This window comes from Schistocerca cancellata, chromosome 1 (assembly GCF_023864275.1).
Source record: "Schistocerca cancellata isolate TAMUIC-IGC-003103 chromosome 1, iqSchCanc2.1, whole genome shotgun sequence".
In the NCBI taxonomy this organism is placed as follows: Eukaryota; Metazoa; Arthropoda; class Insecta; order Orthoptera; family Acrididae; genus Schistocerca; species Schistocerca cancellata.
This window is the reverse complement of record NC_064626.1, coordinates 524,189,508-524,207,752: the sequence shown is the minus strand read 5'-3', so window position 1 is coordinate 524,207,752 and position 18,245 is coordinate 524,189,508. Positions and strand designations below refer to the sequence as shown.

General features: G+C 40.4%; 1 protein-coding gene across 2 annotated transcripts in view; it reads left to right on the top strand.

Annotated features, from left to right (window-relative positions):
* Positions 1-15,795, top strand: part of LOC126179290 (E3 ubiquitin-protein ligase RNF185-like) — an 80,530-nt gene extending 64,735 nt beyond the window's left edge. For both annotated transcript variants that reach the window (XM_049924597.1, XM_049924598.1), the window contains exon 7: positions 15,466-15,795. In XM_049924597.1, coding sequence (XP_049780554.1) covers positions 15,466-15,563 — 98 coding nt within the window. In that variant the 3' untranslated portion in view covers positions 15,564-15,795. The remainder of the gene's footprint in view (positions 1-15,465) is intronic.
* Positions 15,796-18,245: the final 2,450 nt, after the last annotated feature.

The window sequence follows — 18,245 nt, the reverse complement described above, 5'->3', positions numbered from 1 at the left end:
TCGAGGAGCACTACATTTTGATGAGGTGAATAGCTGTTAAGTTAAAACAGTCCCTAGTGGGCACCCCAGGGGTACCTACTGCTTCCCCCCTCCCCCGCACCCCCTCCCGAGCTTTATGGGTTTGATCAGGCAGGTGGGGCTCTGTCTAAGTTAACATATGTTTCCCTAGCAGCTCTTCAGATTTCCATGGAGTGACAAATTCACACCTACTCCTAGCAGGATGGGTGTAGCATCAGATAGTAGCTACACCCACCCAACAAAGAGGACTTGGTTGGACAGTCCACCTGAGAAGTAGTCTCAGATTTATAGTAATAGGGCGCTAGTCTGCTATAACACTTTCATTGTAATCAAGAGAGTAGAGAGAACTTGCAAGATGATTTCCCATTTTTATGTTCACAAGACTTTGAAGAGTATGAGTACTTAAAAAAGTGTTAAACAACTTCTTAGTGGAACACTTCTAATTGAAATTGCCTAGTCAAACCAAATCCCTAACTTTCTGGGAAGCAAGACTAACCTGTTATGGCTGAGCTGCATAATACCCTTAACTTCTGTAAAGGCATGGTTACCTGCTCTTATATAATAGAGCTGGACCTTGAGGAGTTACTTGAAGAATAGAAAAATATGGTTTGACAAAAATGCAAAACTATGTGAGGAGTGTCAATGGCACATTTAAAAAAAATCTACAACATTTTTTCTAATGTTAAAGACTCCGGAATTACTTGAAGATATTCTAGCAGACCATATCTATATTAAGAGTCTACCATTTGTTCCCAACTCAGTTCTAAGTTTCAGGTGTCAAAAGATTGTCATGCCACTATGGCCTTTAACAGAAGGACTGCATGTGGAAATTTTGGAGGCTCAGCTCGTGAATCAGGCAGTCCTTCATCATCTTAATTAAACATGCCTGTTTTGGTTTAAGCCTTTGGTAGCAGTGCAATTTCACGACCATCACATGAAATTAATTTTGTAAGATCTGCCTTTAAAGTGAATAGCCAGAAGCTTTTCAAAATTGGAAGCTCACCCATCTTTAATCACATTATCCTACTAGTGATAACCAGGTTTCTTACAGTCTCTATTAAGGTTTACGAACAGTAGATAGTATGGATATATGCAGAGCTTAATATTTGTTCTCTCTTCAGAAAGTAAAAGTGCATGCAGTACAAATGAAAAGATCATAAGTTGCTTCACAAGAATTTAAGTTAAAAAAAAGAAAAAAAGTCACAGAACTGTTACCATAGTTACAAATACACTGAAGAGCCAAAGGAACTGGTACACCTGCCTAAAAGTGTGTAAGGCCCCTATGATTATGCAGAAGTGCTGCAGTACAATATGGCATGGACTCGACTAATGCTTGAAATAGTGCTGAAGTGAATTGACACTATGAATCCTGCAGGGCTGCCGCCGTAAATCTGTAAGGGTACGGGGCGGGATTTCTTGTGAAAAGCACATTGCAAGGCATCCCAGAAGTGCTCAATAATGTTCATGTCAGGGAGTTTGGTGGTTAGCGGAAGTGTTTAAATTCAGAAGAGTATTCCTGGAGCCACTCTGTAGCAATACTGGATGTGTGGGGTGTCGCATTGCAATGGACATGAATAGATGCAGGTGGTCAGACAGGATGCGTACATACATGACAACTGTCAGAGTAGTATGTAGACATATCACTCCAATTGCACGCGCTCCGCACCATTGCAGAGCCTCCACCAGCTTGAACAGCTCCTGCTGACATGCAGGGTCCATGGATTCTTGAGGCTGTCTCCGTACCCATACACATCCATCTGCTCGATCCAATTTGAAAAGACTTGTCCGACCAGCCAACATGTTTCCAGTCATTAAAAGCCCAATGTCGGTGTTGACAGGCCCGGGTGAGGCGTAAAGCTTTGTATCATGCAGTCATCAAGAGTACACGAATGGGCTTCAGCTCCAAAAGCTCATATCGATGATGTTTCATTGAATTGTTGACACGCTGACACTTGTTGATGGCTCAGCATTGAAATCTGCAGCAGTTTGCAGAAGGATTGCACTTCTGTGAAGTTGAACAATTCTCTTCAGTCATTGTTGGTCCCATTCTTGTTGTACCGGATTCCTGATATTCCCAAACGGTCGTATGGGAAAATCCCCACTTCGTCACTTCGGAGATGCTGTGTCCCATTGCTCATTTGCCAACTATAACACCACATTCAAACTCACTTAAATCTCTTACATAGGCATTGCTGCCGCAGCGCTGTATTCTGTCTGTTTACATCTCTCTGTATTTGAATATGCATGCCTATTCCAGTTTCTTTGGCACTTCAGTGTATTATTCAACTGAATCAAAACACACACACATTTTGATATCTACTGCTCATAACTATAAAATATGTTCTCTCAGCCTAATTTAAATGAATGGATCGCAGACACAAACAATTCCAAAGGCTGGGCTACAAAGCTAGACTGGAGCTGTACTAAATGAAGATTAAGAGCAGCATGACCAAAACAACAGATTGACTGAAATGGCACAAGAGTTGGCCTATCCTCCATAATATTGTGCAATTTTTGTTAATTTAAAATAGTTTGTAAATTCAGTAGATCAGAACATTCATATTTTATTATTTATTGAGTTTGTCATTACATTTTCTTTGTATATAATGGTAATCCTGTAGATTTACAGTAGTTTGGCTGTAATTGGCAATGAATGTATGGACCGTGTGAAATCTTTAATTAATAATATATTTTGAACTAGTTGACTTTGGTCTAATGTAAATTCGTTGCTGAAAAGAGGAAAATAGCTCTTTAATTTGAAAGTTGTGTTTCCTTCATTACCTATTAGTGCATCAGATTGTTGTGTATGACTAGATGTATGAATTTTTTTTTTTTTTTTTTAATTGCTGTATCTTTTGTTTTTCATTATTTGCGACAAAACTAATTCGTTCATTTTGACCAGAGAAACAAGCTGAATAATCTGAATAATAAAGTTTTGCAGGGGAAAATTTGTTTCATCAGTTTTGATAATTAGCATAAGATCAGAATTTTGAATCGATAATTTGTGTAAATTTTATTTGGACCATAACATATGATACAGGGGTGTGCTCAAAGTGTACAAATTGCTCCAAAGATCTACAGTGTAGAGCAGGTAGGTAGTATAGGGTTTTTAATAAGGAAAGGAAAATTTAAGAGTTGAAAGTTTTGAGATGTATACACCACGATGAAGATGAGAAAGCTTTCAAAGCTCTGCAACCTGCAGTGTTCGCTGCTTCTTCTGCATCATCCCTTAAAATGTCAGGCACCAACGTGGTGGCTCCACGCAAACCCAGACCAGTGATTCATGTATGGTACATGCACTTACTAGGGCACCTAAGAGGGAGAAGCTACATTGGAACCCAAAATTATTCAGAATCTGTCAACGTTGGACTTGAAACCTCAGCCAGATACCACTGCACATCATCAGAGGTCCACTAAGCTGCCAACTCCATCCATGCAAGCAACTCCAGCCATGAGTAAGGAAAAACTCACACAAAAGGTTGTTCAAAATTGAAAGCAATAGTGGCAAAACCATTGGATTGACGAGCACTGTCCCTTTCTGTTGGTGATTTTACAGTTGAGGACACTGATATCCACATAGAAGAACTGGAGAGCTGCAACTAACGCTAATCAGTGGCTCCCACAGGGACTTTAGATTTAAAAGAATTAAGGCAATTTTATATGTACTTGCAAGAAACTTATTTTAAATTCTCCAACACACATGCATTAAGGTACCACACCCTAAATGGAGGAAGATATTCCTGGAGACAGGGCTAAGGGTGGAGTGGCTGTTTCCATCAGTGACAGATGAGACTCCTCTCCCTCTCTGCTCGTACCATGGCCATACAAGCAGTTGCAGTACAATTTTTCACACCAGTTAAAATCACCGTGTGTTCTTTATGTCTTCTACCTTATAATCCGTTGGATGTAGATGCACTGACAAAACTCTTCTGAGCAAGTGAGGTCATGCAGTGGTTAGCATACTGGACTCACATTCAGGAGGACGACAGTTCAAACTTGTGTCCAGCCATCCAGATTTGGTTTTTTCACAATTTCCCTAAATCGATTAAGGCAAATGGCAGGAAATGGCATGGCCGATTTCCTTCTCCGTCCTTCCCAGCTCCAAACTTGTGCGCCATCTCTAATGACCTCATTGCTGACAGGATGTTAACCACTAAACTCCTCCTCGTAGAACTCTTCTGGGCACTCCCTCGCGCATTCTTCCTCATGGGTGACTTCAGTGCACCAACGTGCTGTCAGCCTCAGTTACTATTTGCTCCAGTGGTTGAATTTATCAAGCATTTCATCTGTCCAGATAATATCTGCCTTTCCAGTACTAAGTCAACATCTGCCATGTCTTACCCAGACATTCCTCAAGGACTATTGCTTTCAATATCGCATTGGTGATACCTGGTCTATGTTCAGGAGAATGGAGTCCCCCAAGGCAGTGTACCAAATGCCACACTACTTACAACAGCTATCAGTGGCATCTCCTGCACTGTCAGGAACCCTCTACAATGATCGTGGATCTTTGTTTGTGGATGACTTCACAATCTTCTTCTGTTCTTTTGGTTTTACGATAACACTGAGGCAGCTACAGTTGACCATCAGGAGAATGGAAGTTTGGCCAGCCAGTAAAACTGGTTTTAGGTTCTCATCAGAGGAGACTACGTGTGTCAATTTTAACCATGCTTGTTGAAGTTTTAGCCAACCAGAGCTCACAGTGGGGGCAGTATTTTACATTTTAAGGATAACATTCGGGGACCTACTATTTGACTCGAAATTAGCCTGGCTCCTGAAAGACCTGCAGGTGAGGGCTTCAAATCGCTGAATAATTTGATATGCCACAGTGAAAAGACTAGTTAAACTAACAAATCATGCCTCCTGCAGTTTTAGAGGGCATTTGTCAGGTTACATTAGTGTGGTTAATGGATCAGCCCATATTTTTTCCTTCAAGATGTTAGACACTGTCCACCATGAGGAATTTGGATATCGACTGGAGCATTGTGGATCATCCCAGTTCAGAGTTTGTGCGCAGAGGCTGGTGAACCAACACTCTGGATTTGGTAGCACCTGTTTCTGGCCCGACAAGCCTTGAAAATTTCAGCATTGCCTCAGTTCTTGATAATTAGTGCAGCAGCCCACCACAACTTTGAGTGGCTGTTCAGGAATCAGCCCCGTGCAATCCAGGCATTCGGGATAGGGGTTGCGGACTGTCTCAAGGATCTGAATATATCAAACAATGGAAAATCCATGATGGAATGTAACAATATTAGAGAAGGAAAGTTGCTACTCACCATACAGGGGAGATGCTGAGTCGTGATAGGCACAACAAAAAGATTCACACAATTACAGCTTTCAGCCATTAAGGACTTCGTCAGCAATAGACACACATACACATACGCGCACACACACTCACGTAAATGCAACTTGCATACATGTCTGCAGTCTGAGACAGCTGAAACCACACTGCAAGCAGCAGCACCAGTGCATGAGGGGAGTGCCGACTGGGTGGGGGTAAGGAGAAGGCTGGAGTATGGAGGGGGAGGGATATGGTGGGGGTGGCAGACAGTGAAGTGCTGCAGTTTAGACGGAGGGCAGGAGAGAAGGTTGGGAAGGGGGGGGGGGGTAAGTAGCAGAAAGGAGAGAAATTAAAAGACTGGGTGTGGCGGTGAAATGATAGCTGTGTAGTGCTGGAATGGGAGCAGGGAGGGGGCTGGATGAGTGAGGACAGTGACCAACGAAGGTTGAGGCCAGGAGGGTTACGGGAACATAGGATGTATTGCGGGGAAAGTTCCCACCTGCGCAATTCAGAAAATCTGGTGGTGGTGGGAAGGATCCATATGGCACAGGCTGTGAAGCAGTCATTGAGATGAGGGATATCATGTTTGGCAGCATGTTCAACAACATGTGGTCCACTTCTTTTTTGGCCACAATTTGTCGGTGGCCATTCATGCGGACAGACAACTTGTTGATAGTCATGCCTATATAGAATGCAGCACAGTGGTTGCAGCTTTGCTTGTATATCACATGACTGGTTTCACATGTAGCCCTGCTTTTGATGGGATAGATGGTGTTAGTGACTGGACTGGAGTAGGTGGTGGTAGGAAGATGCATGGGACAGGTCTTGCATCTAGGTCTGTTACTGGAGTATGAGCCATGAGGCAAGGGATTGGGAGCAGAGGTTGTGTAAGGATGGACGAGTATATTGTGTAGGTTCAATGGACAGCCGAATACCATTGTAGGAGGGGTGGGAAGGACAGTGGGCAGGACATTTCTCATTTCAGGGCACGGCGAGAGGTAATCTAAACCCTGGCAGAGAATGTAGAATGTAATTCAGTTGCTCCAGTCCCGGATGGTACTGAGTTACGAGGGGAATGCTCTTCTGTGGCCTGACTGTGGGACTTTTGTAGGTGGTGGGAGACTGGAAAGACAAGGCATAAGAGATCTGTTTTTTGTACAAGGTTGGGAGGATAATTATGGCGAGTGAAGGCTTCAGTGAGACTCTCGGTATATTTTGAGAGGGACTGCTCGTCACTGCAGATGCGATGACCACAGGTGGCTAGGCTGTATGGAAGGGACTTCTTGGTATGGAATGGGTGGCAACTGTCAAAGTCGAGGGATTGCTGGTGGTTAGTAGGTTTAATATGGACGGAGGTACTGATGTAGCCATCTCTGAGGTGGAGGTCAGCATCTTGGAAGGTGGCTTGCTGGGTTGTGTAGGACCAGGTGAAACAAATGGGGAAGAAGTTGTTGAAGTTCTGGAGGAATGTGAGTAAGGTGACCTCACCTTCAGTTCTGATAGCAAAGATGTCATCAATAAATCTGAACCAGGTGAGGGGTTTAGGATTCTGGGTTTTTAGGAAGAATTCCTCTAGGTGGCCCTTGAATAGGTTGGCATAGGATGGTGCCATGCGGGTGCCCATAGCCGTACCCCGAATTTGTTTGTCGTTAATGCCTTAAATGGAGAAGTGTTTGTGGTTGAGGATATAGTTGGTCATGGCGACTAGGAGGTTGTTGGTTTGGAATCCATAGAGCGTCTAAAGGTGGTGTTTGATAGCAGTAAGGCCATGGGCATTAGGAATGTGTACAGGGAGTTGGCATCAATAGAGACAAGCAGGGCACTGTGTTGTAAAGGAACAGGAACTGTGGAGAGTCAGTGGAGGAAATGGTTGGTATCTTTTCTATAGGAAGATGGGTTCCGGGTAATAGGTTGAAGGTGTTGGTCTACGAGAGCAAAGATTCTCTCAATGGGCGCACAGTAAGCGGCCACAATGGGGCATCCTGGGTGGTGGATTTATGAATTTTAGGAAGCATGTAGAAGGTGGGAGTGCTGGAAGTGGTAAGGGTAAGTAGAGAGATGGACTCTGCGGAGAGGTTCTGGGATGGGCCTAAGGATTTTAGTAGTGACCGGAGATCCTGCTGGCTTACTGGAATGGGGTCACTGTGGCAAGGTTTGTAGGTGGAAGTATCTGACAGCTGATGGAGTCCTTCTGCCACATAATACTTGTAGTTCAAAACAACGGTGGTGGAGCCTTTGTCTGCAGGTAGGATTATAAGGTTGGGATCAGTTTTTAGATGGTGGACTGCGGCTCTTTCTGCGGATGTAAGATTAATTTGCATGTTGAGGGATTTGGGGAATGATGGTGAGGCAAGGTTCGAGGTTAAGAAATTCTGGAAAGTTGACAGAGGGTGGTATGGAGGCAGGGGGGGGGGGGGGGAGATCATGGTTGGATAAAGGAGTGCACTGAGTTATGCAAGGTTCAGTGGTGGTCTTTGATTGAGTCTGATTGGTTGGGTTGGTGGCGAAAAAGTTTTTCCACTGTAGGAACTAGGAGAAGGAGAGAAGGTCTTTGACTAGTCCTACATGATTGAATTTGGGAGTGGGACAAAAGGTGAGGGCTTTGGAAAGGACTGATTTTTCTGTGGGACTAAGGCTTCTGGAGGAAAGGTTCATGAGTGTGTTGCGGGTCTGTTTAGGTTCTGGGTTCTGTGAGGTGGTGGGAGGGAGTTTTGGAGGGTGGGGTAAGTGTAGTAGGTCTGCAAGACAGGGCTTGTCGCCTGTGAGGGGACATGGGGGAGGTTTGGCAGTTGTTATAGAGGTGGTGGGCAGTGGTACTCCGAGGTTAGAATAGGAAGTGAGCAGGATGGAGAGCTTTTTGAGGTGGCATTGTGCATGTTGCTCAAGTTCCTGCAGGGCAAGAGTTTCACTGTGTCTTATGGGTTCCAGGAATTTGGGATTACATAGCATGAGAATTTTGCGGATGGAGAGAAGGTACTTCAAGGAGGATTGGGCTTGGTTGATATGGTTTTGCAGGACTATGTTGGTGAGGACTAAGGATTGCTGGAATCTGAACAGGTGGAGGCCATTGTGGAAGGAGGGGTGACAATCAGAGATGGGTAATTTGATGGTAAGGCTGTTAGGAAGGATTTCATGAGCCAAGGAACAACGCAGGAACAGTATGTGGGACTTGGATTGATACAACAGTTAAAGCAAATCACATTAATGGTTTTTATTACAATAAAGTGGATGGACAATGCTTAACTTTGGTTTAGAAGAACATGAAGCAAGCAATAGGCCACATGCAAATAATAAATGTCCTTTGCTATATACAATGTCCATGTAAGCAATTGATATATGGCAAAAGTCTCAGTATAAAACTTGGGATGACACTCTTCTATGACCTCTTCTAATGCTGGGTCTTGTAGTGCCTGTCTACTACTGCCCCGCCAAGGCTTGCAGGAGCGGCACTTATGTTCTCTTCCTCAGGAGGCTGATCTTGTCATGGTGTGATCCTAGTCAGCGGGCTGTTGGCTGATGCCATCTCACAGCCTTCTCTGCTCCTGCCTTCTTCATCTTTGTGCCAGCACTTTCGTTACACCAGAGCAGGTGGTGAACTTGTTTTCCATTTTCTCTGAGGAAGTTGTTTTTATTCTCAGATATAGCATTTGAAATTATTTTCGGGGCAGGGACAGGAGGATGGTTGGGGTTGGGGCATCTTTCAATACATGCTGTGTCTGGCAGACCATTGACGCTACTTCCTTTTCCAACTGCCCCTCTTTTACTCTGTTTTAACTGCCTGGGGATACATTGAGCCTATTTTTTCCTGCTACACCCTATTTTCTGTTTTAGGGGTAGCACTCTGCTGAATAGTGGATGCTATTCCCCTCGTCATCGCTTTCACTGTTACAGATGGGGGAAGGAGGGACAAAACTGTGAGAAGGATGGCCCTCATCGTGTGTAAAGCCCTGGGGACAGTTGCCTTGCCCCATCTACCCACTGACCTGATTACTTCTCTCACCTTATTTTATTGTTGTCAGTCCAACAGATATCCATTACATTTTTAGCCTTCTCACTTTTACTCTGAAGCCCTGTTCACACCAAAGCACACACAAATGACTGCGCATTCACTCTGGTGTGAACGCATGTGCATGACATTGTATTGTGTGCAGGTTGCATTTGCATGTGTTCACTTGTGATTCAGTTGTTCTTGGTTTCCGGACAAACTATCAAAGGAAGTTCACATCCTCACCGATTCGGCACAATCTTCGATAATAGACACTTGCTTTTCCACAGTGTAAAGTTTTTTTCGTGCAAACTGTTGTGATATAGTATTTTGTTGAGAGATTTCAGAGCGAAGGAGTGGCTACATGATACTGTTTTTCTTTTAGTTGAAGAGTACAGACCCCACAGGTGTTTGTGGTATCCTAATCCTCATCACAAAAGTATTGCCAGTTGGCAGTGTCTATACATAATACTCCAGCACATCAACAGACATTACATAGTAAATATGGGATGCACATTGCAAGTGAATGCACGTTCACCTGTGCATACTCATGTTCGCTTTGGTATAAACAGGGCTTTACGAATCTCCCTGCCAGAAGGCAATCTTCACACTGTAACTGTCTTCACCCAAAATTGGCTTCGCATGGGGGTCACATGGGTAGGGCTTCTCTTGCTGCCTTGAACTATGTACTAGCCCAGATCATGTACTTTTACTTCTCTTCCAATTATTTCTCAGCTGTAGCACCAATATTGCTTTTAGGACATCAATTTTACCACTCCTACATCACGTCTATAATTCATCCAAATTTCTGGCAGACCTCATTAACTGCAGAAGAATTTTCTTGAGCGAGGAACTTAACGAACTCACTGTTAACTCTGTTAATTTTTAAGCAACCAATCTCTCTCTCTCTCTCTCTCTCTCTCTCTCTCTCTCTCTCAGGAGCCCCCCCTCAAGTATACACCAGGGGTGTGTGTGTGTGTGTGTGTGTGTGTGTGTGTGTGTGTGTGTGTGGGTGCGCGCGCGCGCGCGCGTGCGTGCATGGGGGCCCTGGGGGGGAAAGGGGAAAAAAAAAGAGGGAGACAGTGGCAGAAATCATGAAAAAACTCACAATTTTTTATATTTGCTTATTTGAAAGTAAATATAATTGAGATTATTATTCCAATTTTTCTTCTTTGAAATTTAAACTACAGATTGTGTTAAAAAATAAAGCTGTAAGCAGTGGAATTAGAGTGAAATTGGATTTATTGTGTCATTCTTTGTGCAAAGTTGAATATATTGATCAGTTTTTACAGTGCAAAGGACCTGGTAAAGTATTAAAAAAATATAGAAAGTCTATATATATTTACTATGTAAAGTGAATAACTGATGAAGTGCATCCAAACAAAAACCTGGGAAAAGTAATGTGTCAGAAGAAACAAGTCATGACAGAAATACAGGTTTCAGAATTGTGGGCAGAGGCACTTAAACCTGCAAGTGCTCTTTTTGTGGATGGTGGAAAGAGAGAAAGTTTAGTTTGCACATAGCACATTTTATATCGAAACTGTGATGCCAACACACCATTCAAGACATCAAAGGCCAGTAATAGAATTATGAAGCCAATATGAGATTTATTTATGGGCGAAGATGTATAGGGATTGGAACAGATGGTATAAACCTTTTATGTGGTGTTATAAATGTGCCTGGTTGTCCCCTAAAATTTACTGCAATGTACACTACTCTCCTCATTGCAGTTGCAGAAGTAAGTGAAGAGAACATGAAAATGGCAGCCCAGGGAACAATTCAAGAAAACTGTGATGCAACTAATGTCATAGATATACTGTATTTACTCGAATCTAAGCCGCACTCGAATCTAAGCTGCACCTGAAAAATGAGACTCTAAATCAAGGGAAAAAAAAATTCCCTAATCTAAGCCACACCTGAAATTTGAGACTCGAAATTGAAGAGGAGAGAAAAGTTTTAGGCCGCACCTCCAAATCGAAACAAAGTTGGTCCATTGTAATATGAGACATAATTTAAGTCGAATGAATGACAATACAGCTACAGTAGTTTGGTTGGAGTCGTAAGCTTAGCAGTTAAGCTTTACCATGTAGCCATTGCTATGCGTCAAGTGCTCCGTCCGTATTTATTCGGATACCCTTCCTTTTTCACGTGCTTCGTCTGGTTTGAATTGATTGATTATTTTTCTTTGATCCAATAAGTGCCGTTCTCTTTGTTATAGGTGTTTACACTCTATTCTGAAAATGCATTACTGTACTGTGTCATGCATTGTTTGTCGCATTCTGATAATGAGTGTTTACGGCCTGTCGCCGCTCACCGCATGGCTTGCTTTTGTGCATGCTACTACCGCTTAAAAAGAGAGAGAGAGAGAGGAATTGTCTCATAAGCGAAACAATTGCAAAAGACTATTTGTTGTTACCTACACTGCTGCTTTCTTTGATAATGATCAACAAGAACCAAATAATAAGACTGCGTATGTTAGAAGATGTGCTGAATGAGAGTTTAGCGAAAATTTTTCTCCATTTGAAAATCTTTGCAGACGCCTCTTTAGTACATTACATTCTGCACAGAAATTAGTCATCTTAGATTTAAAAGTCTAGTCAATTGCCGTGCTTCATTTCTGACTATGTCACTATTAGGCATAAGAATAATACGAATATAAACATGACATGATATGTATATTCTTCCGCGTTTGCTGTTGTCTCACTCTAGTTTCATAGTTTATTAGGCAGACAAGATTTAAATGAGATAGCAGCAAACACGAAAGAATACATGGTAGAATGTTTATATTTGTATTATACTTATGGTGAAGAGAATACTGCATGTGATTCACAATTCATAAAAGTTCGTATTAGCAACCATCTCTTCTCACAGGTAGGAAAAAATTCAGAACGACAAGTTGGCCATATTGATAAACATCCCAAACTGTCTTGCTAGTCGGATTTTCGTAGTACATTGAAATGCTGTGACATTCGAAGATGAACAATTCGGTATTTGTATTTACTTCGTTGGATAATGCATGGAAATGCAGTGGTCGAAACTCGAGGCGGAGAAAAAAAGCTCGCCTTCCACCCTTTTTCATTTTGTTTACTGACCCAGAGGTTTTGGCGCCAGTATTTAACTTTGTGCCTGCAAAGCATGCCTGTGTAGCGCTACATATATTCGACGGCAGAAGTTAGTTGTGGCAGCACCTACCAACATTTTTCAGAACTTCCGCTTACTTTGCACTCGATTCTAAGCCACAGGTGGTTTTTTTATTACAAAAACAGGAAAAAAAGTGCGGCTTAGATTCGAGTTAATACGGTAGCTGTTTCCTGTGAATGAGAGTTTAGCGAAAATTTTTCTCCATTTGAAAATCTTTGCAGACGCCTCTTTAGTACATTACATTCTGCACAGAAATTAGTCATCTTAGATTTAAAAGTCTAGTCAATTGCCGTGCTTCATTTCTGACTATGTCACTATTAGGCATAAGAATAATACGAATATAAACATGACATGATATGTATATTCTTCCGCGTTTGCTGTTGTCTCACTCTAGTTTCATAGTTTATTAGGCAGACAAGATTTAAATGAGATAGCAGCAAACACGAAAGAATACATGGTAGAATGTTTATATTTGTATTATACTTATGGTGAAGAGAATACTGCATGTGATTCACAATTCATAAAAGTTCGTATTAGCAACCATCTCTTCTCACAGGTAGGAAAAAATTCAGAACGACAAGTTGGCCATATTGATAAACATCCCAAACTGTCTTGCTAGTCGGATTTTCGTAGTACATTGAAATGCTGTGACATTCGAAGATGAACAATTCGGTATTTGTATTTACTTCGTTGGATAATGCATGGAAATGCAGTGGTCGAAACTCGAGGCGGAGAAAAAAAGCTCGCCTTCCACCCTTTTTCATTTTGTTTACTGACCCAGAGGTTTTGGCGCCAGTATTTAACTTTGTGCCTGCAAAGCATGCCTGTGTAGCGCTACATATATTCGACGGCAGAAGTTAGTTGTGGCAGCACCTACCAACATTTTTCAGAACTTCCGCTTACTTTGCACTCGATTCTAAGCCACAGGTGGTTTTTTTATTACAAAAACAGGAAAAAAAGTGCGGCTTAGATTCGAGTTAATACGGTAGCTGTTTCCTGTGATGGTTCCGGAATGAAGGGGAGCATACTTCACTGCATGGAGTTTCAGCAGTCAACATGAATTACACTGAAAAAGTGGTAGACTTACAGGCTGTGTCTAAATATTGTTCTGCATGTTCCTTGCACAAGAAACGTAATGATGCAGGTAAAGAAACAGAATGACAAGAAGCTCACAAAGCTGTTTGTAGCAGGAATTAATGTAGGCTCCAGTGGTGGTATAGAAGCTGTTGGTATGAAAATTATTTTCCATAGGTCTTCGCGAAAGTATGGTGTAAGATACACACAATATTTAGGAGCTGGAGACTCTAGAGCTTGCTAGAATGTAGTTAAAAGTCAGCCCTACAGAAATCGTTGCACTATTAAAAATCTGGAGTGCTTAGACCATATTCAGAAGAAGATGGGTGGACGTCTCAGATGGCTTTTTGCAGACAATAAAGGCAAGCTACTAAAGGATGGGAAGCCATTGGGAGGTAAAAACAGACTAACAAAGAAGAGAACTGACATTCTGCAAGTCTATTATGCTGCTGTAATTTGAAATAACCTCACTGATTTGGAAAGTATGAGGAAGTTCGTATGTGCTATTTGGTTTCATTATTTGTCAAGAGACACTATACCACAACATGGCCTGTGTTCTAGTTAATGGTGCAAATTTCTGAAAAGCAAGGAAAATGGGAAAGCTTACAGCCATAAAAATAACCTTCCCTTGGAGGTTGCAATCACTTTTAAACCAACTTTACAAGGACTGGCTTCACCAGAACTGCTAGAAAAACGTTTGCATGGCAAAACAGAGAACTAAAATGAAAGTTTCAATTTCAAAGTTTATTTGGAAGAGATGTCCAAAGACTGTGTTTTTTTCCTATTTGGTAGTAAAGATTTCTGCTTTGGAAGCTGCAGCAGTGTTAATGATGGGAATGTGGCAAGACTTCACACCCTCAGCAAGTTAGGCTTTACACCTGGAGTCTTCACTGAGCAGATACTGTGGATCATCGATGAGCAATGGATCGTGAAGGTGGATATTTCAGTAGAGAATATAGAAAAAATTGTTAGGCAAAGGAGCAGAGGAGTTAAAAGAGCTACAGGGGATGATGATGATGATGATGATGATGATGATGATGAAGAAGAACTGGAATATGGACATGGGTAGTTTTAGCTAAGGTATGATTTTAAAAATTTTAAATACTTCATCCAAACTTTAAAATGATTTTTCTGCAACGTAAGTTTTTCTCCTTTCAAGAACACACATATCGGAAATTATTGGAAGGATTTTGTTGAAATGTGGCACACCTATTCTTTTACATGGAAGCAATATTTAAGAGGAACAAAATTTTAATCTGGACATAATAATCAATTTTATGGTTGATATTATATGGAAAATATGTCCTTAAAAAAATGTTAAAATCCAAAATATCATAGAAAATAATTTACCAGAATATTACTGCACTTAATTGTACATTTATTATTTTAGATTACTTTACCATAAAAAAATTTGCCTGGAAATAACGAAAAAGTGTTACTTAAAATAATAATGTAACAAAAAATTCAAAATTCTCTCACAGCATTAAAATTCTACTAACAATTCCGTAAAAATTATTTAAAGCATATTGGATACTTATATAGTGTGCAAAATTTCAGTGACATTGCACAAAATATGACAGAGAGATGGATTTACAAAGATATCAGCATAAGAGTGCCACCATCTTCCCCCTAAAAAGGGGGGGGGGGGGATAACTTGGAAAAAAGTATCAAAATTGTAACTCTTCATAGACCACTCTGCCTTGGAATGTGCACTTTGTGACACATTAAAATTGCTTGACAGGCTAAGACCTGAACCTGAACCTTTGTGTGAGCACACAATTTTCGTCTTTTAGTGACTTCTTTTTAGTAGGAATTACTGTGGCATTAGAAAACTCATTAGCATTTCATTCAAAGACATTAATAAAGTAAAGTAAAATTAGGTAAATATTTGTGTAGTTGTCTTAATGCATGTAGTAAAGCTGTAAATTTTTATTTGTAATTGCATTTGTTCCTTTGTATTTTCTAGCTCCTCGTGGAACACCCCAGTTTGAAGAGGAGCAGTTTCTGTCGAAAGTGTTCCTTTGGGTTGCAATAATTTTCATATGTTGGCTGTTGATGGCATAATATCAGCACTCATGATCACAGAAACCACTTCGTGAGAGCCTTCTGTAAAAGTTGTTTAAATTTTTTCAAATATTTATATATGTATAAAGAGAAATATGAAGCACTTTTATTGTTATCAATTGTCAAATGCTGAATGTATATGTGGTGGTATATCATTTTTCTTATCATGTATCTTATATATTATTATGTATATTGTCACAACATAGATAGATAAATATTCTTTATAACTGAATTGCTTGATTTTTCATACCATCTAAGTTGGATATAAATGCAGTGTTTTATAATATTAGCATTAGCAATAAATGGCTGGGAATATGCAAAATTTTGTCTCAAGCAGCTTTTTGTTGAAAGAAGATACGTCATTTTATAGTAGGTTACCATATATCTGCAAGGCATAAAAAACATAATGGCATTGCAAAGAAAACTGTTCTTTGTTTTCCGTTGTAAGTGAAATAATGATTTTTACTAATAATGAAGTTGCAATCCATTGTGCTACTAGAATCCGAAACTCCATTAAGGGCAGCCATTTATTTTGTTGATGTTGCATTTATTATTTGTAGATTATCGAGTGGTGTTCAGTATTATATAATTTGTAACCCTTCATAAATTGTGAATATTATGTATTTGAATTTTAAATTGGGCTTCCATTACCTTCATATTTTATGCCTTGCTACCAGACTAAGTCAATGGATTGGTTATGCATAAAGATTAATCTGAAATATATTTGTGCCAAATATTTGCACTTGCATTCCAGACATCACATTCATGTAAAATATATACAGGGCTGTTCAGTTAGTATTCTGTAGATGTATGGAGTAGTTACTAATATTTTAACTGAGACTTTCTTTATTATTAGTGAAAAGCTCATCCCCCACCCCAGCTCTACTTACACAACCTTTTAAGATAATATTTTCAATTAATATTCTAGCTTGGATAGCTCTGCAGTTTGATGATACTGCTTATAGTAATCATAAATGTCAGATACCATGCTTCATTGCACTAAGTTTCTTTATTCTAGTTAATGCATACACAACTTTCACAAAAAATGCCTTATATTTTTCTTACTGTCACATAGTAAATCCAAGGATATATAATGTACTGGCCAATTTTAGAAGAATTAGTTCACAATTAGTCCTCCATCAAAAGACATTGTAGCGTATGCTATCTTATACACAATGAAAGTTAGACTATAACCTTTTTTGTGTCCTGTGACGTAACATTTTTATATAGAGGTAATATGGCAAGAAATTAAAGAATAATGAAATACAATTCCAAGGAAGCTGTTTCTCACCAGAAAAATGATGATGATGATGATGATTGGATTGTGGGGCACTCAACTGTGCGGTTATCATCACCCGTACAAATTTCCAACTTCTCTCTGTCTAATTTTGCCACTTGCATGAATGATGACGAAATGATGAGGACAACACAAACACTCAGTCATCTCTAGGCAGGTGAAAATCCCCTACCCCGCCGGGAATCGAACAGAAAAAAGAGCATGCATGTACAAGAAGAGGGCATATCCAGCCCATCTCTCTCATAGATATATTTTCTGTGATATATTCGTATTGCTCCGCACCCTTGCTTCTTCCAACTGTGGACGAGGACATCTACTGCTATTTATATTTCAGACATCATCTTGTCTTGGTGAGTCCCATAATAAATTACTTTTATTCATTTTGCAGTAATACTTGTGCTATTTTAATATTTTAGTCTCTGTAAATACTAATAATGTCTGATGCAGTTCAACACCCACCCACTCACTTCTTTCTGCAATTCCAAACACAAAAATCTATTTCCTGTTACTTAGCTTGTATATTTTATTCAGTTGTTGTAGATGTAACTCCTTTCTCTTCAAAAAAATTCAGACGTATGATGCTCACATACATGAGGACGGTATCTTCAATTGAGAGTACATTACTGATCAAAATAATCTTAGAGATAACACACGTAGAATCTGCTACACTTTTAAAGTAGTCTGTATTTATGTAGTTTGTGTTGTCAAAACTTTACTTTCTGATAATAAGTGTTAACTTTGTTTCCAGAATGGTTGGCTCAGTCAGCAAGCCACACACATCTGATATGTAATTTTAGTATACATCATAACTTTTCATTTGGAATTTATGTTACATTATAAATAACGAAGAAAATAAAAATGTACAATCACAAAACAGTTGAACAGTCAGCAGGCTCTTCAGTGTGCTTGCAGAGTATGCTGAAAAAATAATAGTTCCACTTTCTGCCCCCACATGAGAATGGCAGAATAAGTGTCCAAGGAATAGAAAAGCAACTGGAATCACTCAACAGAGGAAAGTCCACTGGACCTGACGGGATACCAATTCGATTCTACACAGAGTACGCGAAAGAACTTGCCCCCCTTCTAACAGCCGTGTACCGCAAGTCTCTAGAGGAACAGAAGGTTCCAAATGATTGGAAAAGAGCACAGGTAGTCCCAGTCTTCAAGAAGGGTCGTCGAGCAGATGCGCAAAATTATAGACCTATATCTCTGACGTCGATCTGTTGTAGAATTTTAGAACATGTGTTTTGCTCGAGTATCATGTCGTTTTTGGAAACTCAGAATCTACTATGTAGGAATCAACATGGATTCCGGAAACAGCGATCGTGTGAAACCCAACTCGCTTTATTTGTTCATGAGACCCAGAAAATATTAGATACAGGCTC